The following is a 10,694-nucleotide window of genomic DNA, read 5'->3' as shown; positions in this document are numbered from 1 at the left end:
GAAAACTTCTGTTGTTCCTTGAGCGTAGATATCAGTCCGCTGCATATAGCTCCTTACAAAATCCAGATTTTGTGCGTCTTTTTCAACAATTAAATAGTTTACAGCCTCATTATGTTGCCTGTTTGCCAACTTGCTTATTCAACATGTAGCTCTTCAACACATCAAACCTTTGCACAGCTGGAGCGGGGGGGATTCCAATTACTCTGCTCGGCCATAATGAGAAAAGCAATCAAAAGATGGGAGAAAATTGGATAAGTAAGGAAAAAATGGAAAGGCAATGCGCTCTATCAGTCTTTTCCCTTCTGGCCTGTGGAGCTGAGTAGCCGTTTTGTTCCCGTTCGGTGACTGCGGGGCATTTCCACGGCAGCAGCTGTTATTACTGTACGCAGTGCTGTGGTCTAATCCGTCCCTGAGCCTCGCTGTCTGCCTCACAGATCGTTATCGCAGCCACTCCGTTGATGAGGCAGCTGGTGGTGGAGGCGCAGCCACATCTCCGATAACTCACCTCTGTGACACAAAAAGTGTGTCGGGAAAGATTTATTACAAACAGAGGCGAATGATTTCGTTTCCTTGTGAGTTTTTATGGAAAAAGATGTTGATCCATTAAAGGTGCAGTCAAAAATGGCTTTTATTTTGAAGTAGAGCAAGAATATGCTTGTGTGCCATGCTTCTAATCAGTAGGAGGTATGTGCAGATATCCTTTGGGCTCGACAAAACAGTGTGAATTAATGACAGTTTGTACGGCATGTTTGTGATGATATGCCACTTTATTGCCCAACGTGGTGCTGTGCGTTATGCGCAGATATTTCTGCCTTGATCTTGTCTGTCTGAAAGGTTGTTCTAGATTTCTTCAGTTGCTACTTTGGAAACCTAAGCTGTGGCTTCATGTCATTTTTAGCCCTCAGTCAGAGACTGGACACAGAACCCCTGAAATCAGTCTGTAGGGGAAAATTGCGTAATCTTGGAGCAGTGGGGAAGTGGTTGCTGGAGGTTGCTGATAGTCTCTAGTTGATATTAGTAACAAAAAATATATGCTGCAGCACTGAAAACCACCTTGAGATTGCTTTGGTTGTTAGCAGATTGGCATCATTTCCTGTAGTTTGCCTGTAAGACACTGACTTGTCAGCAAAAATAGCAATCCGTCAATTAATATTATTCTGATACATCGTTAGGGCCCACCTCCCACCCCCCTTTTCCTTTTGAGTGTGTGTGTGTGTGTGTGTGCATTTGTAAAGCTATACCTGTAATCTCCATAATACCAAAACCCCTGAAAAGCCAGCAAAGTGCACCATGATGACAGCCAGAAACCAATATTGAACTAAGGTGCGTACACAAGCATAGAAGGCAGCAGGCAGTGGGGTAATTGTACTATGAGAACAACTCTATCCCCATCAAAAACACCCCAATCTTCACAGTTCAAACAAAAAGTGTTGATGAGGTGACAAGAACTTAAAAGTCCAGAAACCCCACAACCAATAGCAAAGACCAACAAGCTGAGAACACCAGCGTTCTGTGAGAGAACCATGCAGGAAAGTCTGAACACACGGTATAAGTCAACCAATACTGCAGAAGCCAAAAGGCAGAAAGCGATCCGAAGACCAAGTGGGACAGCAGCTACCCCAACCCAGGGGCTGCCGCACAGCTCCAACAGTGCATGACGACCAATCCCACAAGCCGTCCACCCCAGGCTGACAGCTCCTGCACCCCTACCAGTCCTTGAAATGAGAGGCACCCACCACACCCTAAAGAGCCAGGCACAGGGACAAGGCAACGTGTCTGCAGGGAGGCCCCAGGGAATGCACCTCACAGGCCAACACAACGTGGGGAAGAGAAGGGAAGGGAGCCACAGAGCCAAGTCAGAAACCCAGTAGTACCCGGCAGCCCCCACCCTCCTTCCGGTCCAACTGCTCCACATATCCAGTGCCACTCCCAGCCTGCCCGGAGCCAAGAGAAAACGCAGCAGAAAGGCATTTACTTTTAACTACATGTAAATTTATTCTGAGGCTGTCACAGCCATCACCTCTCTGCCCCTCGATGTCAGCATTATAAACGCATACAAGCAGTTCAGTGTGAAGTACATTCGCTCAGCAGGAAAATACATGTAATCTTCAACCCTAGCTAACCTTTATTATTGTCTGTATTTCTTATTTTAATGATAAAAATATTATTTTGTTTCCTGTTTTGTTTGATTAAACTGTATTTACACCCAGAGCCATCCCAGATATCCTCCGAAACTCACTATTCGACCACTGAGACATGTAAACCTTTTGCCGCTGTTAAAAGATTAAACCTTCTATTTCGGTATGGCTTTGTAGAAAACTTGATGGTTATTATTTACGGAGGCATGTGCATTCACATTGCTCTATATTCCAAGCTAATAACATTTTAAAATGTAATATTTAATCAGTTTTCCTTCCATCATGCTTTAGTCTTGCGCTGTAACTAATAATCATCAGTCTTACGATGTGTGTCATCACCACCATTCATCGACTGGACTGATCGCAACAGAGTTTACTGCTAGAAAGCGTGTCCTTCATTTCCTGTAAACACATTTACACATCTTTATCAATAAATGGATATCTATCCCAGTCACAAACACGCCTATGAGCATGAGGCCGGTAAAGAGAGACTGCATTGTTAGACATGATGAGGTCTAAAGGTTAAAAAAAATGAAGCATGCTAATGTTGTGCTACTTTGTTTGTGTGCTGTAAAAGGGAGTGATGAGGGGGCAGTAGAACTGAACCATGTGATGTTTTTCCTTTGTGTGTGTGGTTTTTTTTTTTTTTTTTGGCCTGCAGAATTACTCAAAGATTTATGGACAGAAATTTAAACTTTGAACTTACAAAATTTTGTGGCGGGGCGCTTAACCATTTCATTTTGTGCCATATATAATACATAAAGATCATTTAAAAGTGAGGTTTTGCTGTTAAAATGTGTTTCCTGTTTTAACCTGCTTTGTTGATAATCTAGTGAAAGTGCAGAATAAATACATCATCTTTCTCTGTGCAGCCACGTTGTTTGCATCACATACAGCTTCCAGTCTAAGAAAGCCCCATGTTCAACAAAGCACTAACTCTTAAATGAATGAATAGACACTTATATCTCTTCGCCTGAGGATCTTCCCATCATTTCCCACAGGACAAGTTGACCTTGTTTATTGCAGTGCGGCCAAAATATCAGAGGTCGCATCTGTTGGAGTCAGCAAACAGGGTTCCCCTTTCCAGCCACAGCTGAGTCCTGCAGGTAGCCGGCTCCAGCATTCTGTTGTGATAGTCTAAATTCACGTGACATGGCTTCAGAGTTTCTCTGTAAAAGCCTTTGAAGTTATCAAGCTGATTAGCAGTCTGATAAATTGGCCAGTGACCTTATTATTTCTTTTGTTGTGAAGCTGGAAAGGTGCAAACACCCCTCCTGAGGGCACAAGAAGGCAACATATGCCCTGTGAGTTAGACTGATACAGCTGTTTCTGCTCGATTAAGCCTTTGAATAGACTTTGATCAATTCACACTTGAAAGTTTTTCATAGTGGACACCCACCTCGTCAAAGTAATGGGCCATATCTGTTAACAAGTCAGTCAGAAGTTTCTTCACTCCTACGTACTCTCTGGTGTATAGTAAGTTATATTGTTGCAAATGAAAGCATTTAAGAACCACAGCAGTTAAAGAGCGTTGTTGTCCAGTGTGTAAAGGGCACCAACTCTCTGTTAGCTCAATGACTGCAATTTCATTTTAATTCAGTTTCACTTATATAAGGCCAAATTACAGCAGCCTTCACCTCATAGTGCTTTATTGTTGGGTAAAAACCCTAAAAAGGTGGAGAGAAAACTGTATGAGCAAGTATTTAACCACAGAGAGAACTAAAAACTCTGGTATTACCATCAGCACCAAATCTGTGTGCTGGGAGCTGCAGGTGTAATGTGTCTGTGGCCCAGTACTTTTTTTCCATTTAGTGTCTCAGTATTGAGCTATTTTCAGACACTCTAACCAAGTTTATTGCTGAATAGCAAGTTGTTTGTAATAAGTGTCTTTCCCTGTGGTGCTGACTTTCCTGTCTACTCCTGATGCCTTGCAGAGGGCCAGGTCTGCCCACGCAAGTGTTGTTGTAAAGATAGGACTTCTGTACCGCAGGGTTAGACTAACAGGAAGTGTACCGAGGCCACCTTCTTTGAACGAGCCCTGTCCCCCAATAAGACCTGTAAGACCTCTGATTTTCTCTTTAAGTGAAGTTAGTAAAGTATAATCACATTAACTTTGCAATTGCCGAGTTATTTATTTATTTATTTATTTAACTTAACGATTTCAGCAGTTAATTTTAGATAGAAGTGAAATGGTAAGAGAGGAATGCACTTAACTAAAAGAGCTCTAATTATGTAAATACACGTCTGTCCTCCTTCCTTCCAGCTCTGGCCCTCCTTTTTCTTTACAGCTTTCTTATTTTTTCTGTTGCAGTTTATTAAAGTGCTTTGGGGCTCTGTGCCAGTTTTTGGAGGACAAAACCTCAGCGTGTCTATCTGTTCACACTCCCGAAACACTGTCTTTTCCTCATACTCATAGCTCGTGGCTTAGCCGCGCACAATACAACAATGTACTCTCCCGTAAGCTGATTATCTTCTGTTAGAACTGCTTCACAAGTACCGACCTTCAGTACCTCCCTCTGCTTAGACTTTGGTGATGCATCTAATCAGAAGGAAAATATTCTTAACTTGTGAGCAGTTTTATTATCTGAAAAGAAGAGGGAGTGACCCCTGATTATCTGTGTGGTATGTAACAACGGCAGGTTCGTGATGGGTTTGATCCTCTCTGTTACTGCAGAGTGAGCAGCATCTCTGACCAAAAACGGGAAGGCCATTTGTTTCCCTCTCATTGTGTGGTGCTCTGGGGTGGAAGTTGTTTATTTGATCCATTTTATTTTCACCGCTGCTGTGACCAGACCTCTGTGGTCTTCTGGGGGATAAATCTGCGCTGGCTCTCTGCTGCAGTATACTAATGGAGAGCAGGGGCAGGAGAGAGAGATACTGGTCTGACATCGCTGCCTGTGTGAGCGTGGAGGTCAGCGAAGTGAGGAGACAAGAGTCACAGAGGGGGAAGCAAAGGAGGCATCAAAATGAAAGATGTGATGTGACTTAAGCTTTGCTGCAGAGGGAAACAAAACAACAAAAAGGCTGATTCTATCTTTTGATAAAACTCAGCTGAGGTACCCACCGCCTATCAATTCACATGCTTGTATGAGAAAAACTGTTTTTAGCTAACAGTTTTACTGGGGAACAACAAGATGCATGACACATCACACTGTGTCAACATTTATTTAACACAAATTAATCCAAAATGCAATGACTCCATGATTCAGTTGTTGGCAGAGCCACCTTTAAGCTGTTTTGGATTTTATCAGTATTTCACATTGTTATGGACGAAAGTTCATTGAGGTTTGCAGGCATCCGTCTATGCACAGCTCTCTTTCGGTCCCACCGCAGTTGATTGGATTAAGCACTTGACTTTGACTGATGTCCAAACCGCCATCATTTAATCTGGAAGTTTTCTGGCTTCCTCTTTGGACACATTTGTTTCATTTTCTTCAGTTGGACTCTCTCCTGCAGGGTTTTCCCTTGCAATTGATTTATTAACGTACACATGGTGGTTAGAACAGAACGGGAGGCTGGCACATATCCCATAAATCCAATGGTAAATTAGTGTTTTCACATATTGGTAAATAGGGGCTATGACCACTTTCTGGCCAGATTTACCTGCCAGACTGATGGCCTCATATTTGACTGTAAAATACTTTGGTATGTTTCCAAGTTTTCTCTTTGACCGCAAGGTGTTCAGGTCCTGTGGCTGCAAAACAGGCCCCAACCAGTGCCTGACAGTTGGTATGCTCTGTTTGTTTTTTGCTGTGCAAATGTGAGCAAATATCTCCACTTTGGTCTCATCTGTCTTAAGGAGAGTCTTGGCTTTTTTGGCTTTGCTGTCATGCTCATTTTAGAGAGAAAACTGTTGCTGTTTTTCCAAATAGTTCTGCCATGAACGTTTAACATACTGCGGCCTGTAGAGTCTCATCAGTTAGTTAAGTGCAGTTGATTAGCAGCGCCCGGCTGCTACTTACTCTCTTAGTTCCTAAGAAAGCAGTAAGGGTGTACTTCACACACTGCTCCTGCTACTATATTTTACAAATAAATAATATGCTTTAATACGTCATGTGTTGTTGTTCATATGAGCTTGTATTTACCTAACTTCAAGACCAGCTTAGGACCAGTTCATTTTTCTTCCATTATGTCCTGATATGTAATATCTTAAATTGAAAGAGGTTGTACTTTTTTTGCCACATGACTGTAGCACAAATCATTGTACGATTGTGTGTCACTGGATGAAAGTGGCGTGTAGTGCTCAGTAAGATTAGTACGGTTTAAGTAACAGTTCATTTACCAGGACTTACCCAGTGAGTTTAAAGGTTTTAAGGCGTTGGTTGTGATGAGTTGGAAGTGACGGATCCGTGTCACTAGGTGACATCATAATAAAACGCACAACATTAACACTAGCATGAAGCTCATGAACATAAAACTACTCTCCATTTATGTGTAATAGTGAATACATCTTACTAAACCCTTATTTATTTATTTTTTAATCATTATGTATAGATTTTTTATTTATTTATTTTCCTTTACTTTTTCCTTTACATCATCATGTTCCTGTCATCTTTAAATCCCATCTTCCAGGGCTCCTCTTCCTCTGGTCGGACCCGTAGTTTCTCCCTCCTTCCCCACCTAACACCAACTTCATCCCCGGGATCTCCGAGGCACCTGGGTCACCCCGCCACACCCAGCAACATCGTCACGATCACTCACCACAAATCTCCAGCTGCAGCTCGACGAGCCAAGAGTCAATACCCAGGCCGGCTGCTGGAGGTCAAAGAGGTGGGTGGAGAAGTCGTAGCAGTAACAACACGCCTTTTGACTTATGAGTGGGCATATGTTTTCACCTTTTAGATTTATTGAATGCAGTTTCCTTCTTCAGTACACTTTCTTTCTGAATTTTTCCCTTAAAAGAAACTGGCTTTAATTATATGTTACAAGAACTAAGTTAAAGAATAGTTTAATTTTTCCAGAAAATGTTATTTATTCATTGATAAATTACATAAAGAAACAAGAACCCAACAAGAGCTTAACCTATCATGGCGTGTTTGTGTCAGTTTCTGTCTGACACAAGTGAATCGTGGGAAGGAAACCTCCTCTTCCCCCTCTTCCACTGTAATCTCGGCAGTTCTTTTCTCTGTTTTTACTGGAGACGGTCACTCCTTAACATCTCTTTTTCATTATAAAGATTATTCAGCTGTGTCTGTCCACTGCTTGAGGGTATCCAGCACAGTTTTGTACTAATTTTCTGTAATGGCTTTTTTATTAATGCCAGCAGTGAGCAGTGTTTTCCAAAGACAGGATTTGGTATTTGGTATTCCACCTAAGGAAATACTTTCTATAGTCTGACTCATAAGAGGCTGTTTTCAAAGGCTTTTACAGATTGGTTATCTAGTAATTATATTTAATTTTAGTATTTTTGTGTCCATTAGCAGAAATGTTTTACTTTGAAAAACTAAAGCCCCTCTGCGGTGTAACGCTCTGTTGAAGTAGCAGAAGTCTGTCATTCAGATGTGGGTCACTTTAACATTAATGCTCGTCACAGCTTCATTCAAGCTTAACAACAACAGAGCGCCACGGCGCACACGAGACGGGACAGTACAGCAAGTGATGTATAATGCATCACATCACAGTAGACAAACACGAGTGTTCAGAGATTTCTTTTTTCCTTCATTTTATTGCTGTTAAGGGGATTTTTTTTATTTATTTATTTTTTTTTAGAAAAACTGATAATTTCTTAGCTTTTTTGTGAGCTGAGTAAATCAGACAACAGGGAATCTTGTGAGTGCCTGACATTTTACTGATTTTCAAGCACATAGATTTAGCAATTTAATATTTAGAAATTGTGTAATTGCAAATAAATCAAATCAAATCACTTTTATTGTCACATCACATGTGCAGGTACACTGGTACAGTACATGCGAGTGAAATTCTTGTGTGCGAGCTTCACAAGCAACAGAGGTGTGCAAAAAAAAAAATACAATAACATAAAACAAGCAAAATATAAGAATGGCTAAATCTGAGAGTAATAAATATATGTACAATACATATTACAGTAAAGGCAGAAATATCAAACATTTATTTCTTACAGCTTCTTCCATGTAAATAGTTATAAATTTAATTTCTTTTACCCACAGTATCTTGCATAACTGTGCAGCTGATTGAAATTATGCTTCGTGAATAGTTGAGCATATATACTGCAGGGATTTGTGTTCTCCTGCAGTAGAGACTGAGAGAAGTAGATGGGTAGCATTCCTCTGGTTAGAAACAACAGCATGGACACAGATACAAAGCACTGTATATAAAGGCTATAAGGCTATAGCTACGTTGAAGCTAACAGATAATTCAGCCGCTTGTTTTGTTTTCTCATCAATTGTTATTGCGACTTTTATAAGAAGGAGCCAGAGTGTTCATTGTGAGCTGGACATTGAAAAGAGCACGCTGTCTACTTTGACATATGAAAAGCTGATGCGATTTATATCAAAGTGAAGAAATACGTGTTTAAAAGTGGCGTAAAGACATGCAGCAGGGTGGATGATGAGGAAATTATGGTTCAGCGGTGGTAACGTGTTAGCAGTGCGTGGGCAGGTTTGGACTCCCCGTCTACCTGCAGTGAGTGTGTGCTGTCAGATGAGGGTATTGTAAAAATATGTGGTATTACTGATCTGCGGGCTACTCTTTCTTGGTGCTGATGCTTGGTTGCTGGTCTAGCAGCCAGTTGCAGAGAAGAGTGAAGTAATAATATTTGACTGATGCACAGAATCATCCATGTTGAGCATCAAGGTGTTGGGATTTGAGAATTGCACAGGAATTCTTTCCAGTGGTCAATAACCCCTCATCACAGGCAAATACCTCCCCAAATGGGCATTTAAATTAAGCATGTTTTATATAATATCATTTTATATTTGTCACCCTTTATACTGTGAAGCCTCAAATATAATTTACAATTTAATTGTCCCACAAGTAATCATTTTTCCGGCATGCATACAACATATGAACTAGGGTCCCGGCTTCCTCCTCGCATTTCCAACAGGTGCCATCGTCAGCAAGCTTCAACCTGACTAGCTTACTGGGAGTCCAGTAATTTCTGTGAAGCAACTTGTATTGGATAAGCTGAGATTGGGCTTCACATGAGCAAACATACGACGATGAAACCAGCTACTTCCAACTATCCCCTAAAATCTGAATTCCCCCCCTGAGCCTGGAATTCTGATTAACTGGAAAGTTTTCCAGTTTTTAATTAATACAGACTAGTTGTTGGTTGTCTTTTCTCCTTATTTCACCCAAACTTCACCGAAAGTCCATTGCAAGGCCTGGGTTTGAGTCCAATTCAGGCCATTTCCTATGTGTTAGCTCCCCCCTCTCTTGACTTTTTTCTCATCTACTTTCCTATCCTATCAAAATAAAGGCAAAAAAGAAATCTTTTTTTTTTTTTTTAAAAAGCTGTGCTATATTTTCTGTGACCTTTGTCTTCAGAGATTGTAAAAGTCTCAGGTGAGACACTGGTGCAGTGAGTTCAGCAGATATTTCTGGCATCTTGGCAGGCCTGACACTGACTGCAGTGTGCTCACACTTTACTGTAAGTTCAGCATGGTTGGCATTTTTATTGCATATATATCAATACTGATTAACGTGGCTGGTGACAGAAGCAGTTTGTGCAATCATCAATTTGCAAAAAAAAAAAAAAGCTAGAGAAAAGACTAAACTGTAAACCGTTGATATTCCACGCAGTGTTGCCCGGTTCATCCCTGAAAGTGTGTACTGTACTAATACTACGTTTAAACAGTTTTATGATTTCTGTGAGTTAAAACTTGGAAGCACAGCGTAAGTTAATTAAAAAAAATCTCCTCACTTGACATTTCCGGTAACTTTTGCTGTAGTTTGAAGTTCAAATCCTCATTAATTCTCCCCGCCTCATTCACCAGTCCTGTCAGTTCTAGTTACCACTTTGTCCCCATGTGCTACATCTCTGTACTCTCAGAACGGTCGTTCACTCTTTACTGCTTATCTTTCCAGAGAAGATTGTTTTTTTTCCCCCTTCTTTTCTCCCATCACTTCTTAATAGGCTTGTCTGCAGCTGATTTAAATTGATTAATTGCACAACATTAGGCTTGAAGTGAAGTTGGTAAAGCAAAACTAATAGACACAATGAAGACATGATTGTATGCTTGGCTGGTGAACTATGCAGCCTTTTGCTGCTGCAGTTTTGCTTTCACCCCTTTTTTTGTTTAGAGACAAAATGTTCTTTTCGGATTATTGCCAAGCAGCTGTGCATCTGGTCGCTAAATTATGGAGAGATGATGACAGGAGGAAATATGGACAAAGAGAGACAAGAGGCTTTCTAAAACACTTCTGCCCATGTAAACTGTTGGTACTGAGATTGGAAACAGAGGCTGACAGGTATGAAGTCATGCCGGCCATGTCAGAAAATGTTTGTTTATCTTTATAAGAGACTTTGTGATATGTTTTTGTCTTTTAATTATGCAAACCTAAATTAAGACCTCAAAAATTATTGAATATTTTAATTTTCACTCCTTTTTTTTTTTTTTTTTTTTTTTGTTGCGTGTT

The 10,694-nt window shown here is 40.8% G+C and overlaps 1 protein-coding gene across 2 annotated transcripts in view; it reads left to right on the top strand.

Moving 5' to 3' along the window:
- LOC102294758 (oxysterol-binding protein-related protein 10) overlaps positions 1 to 10,694 on the top strand; it is a 92,174-nt gene that overhangs the window by 37,696 nt on the left and 43,784 nt on the right. For both annotated transcript variants that reach the window (XM_005927666.3, XM_005927665.3), the window contains exon 5: positions 6,711 to 6,908. In XM_005927666.3, the coding sequence (XP_005927728.1) occupies positions 6,711 to 6,908 (198 nt within the window). The remainder of the gene's footprint in view (positions 1 to 6,710; positions 6,909 to 10,694) is intronic.

Source organism: Haplochromis burtoni, unplaced genomic scaffold (assembly GCF_018398535.1).
Source record: "Haplochromis burtoni strain Fernald_Lab_line unplaced genomic scaffold, NCSU_Asbu1 Contig_90, whole genome shotgun sequence".
Lineage (NCBI taxonomy): Eukaryota > Metazoa > Chordata > Actinopteri > Cichliformes > Cichlidae > Haplochromis > Haplochromis burtoni.
Note: the sequence above shows the minus strand (reverse complement) of the source record. Positions and strands in the feature narration are given on the sequence as shown.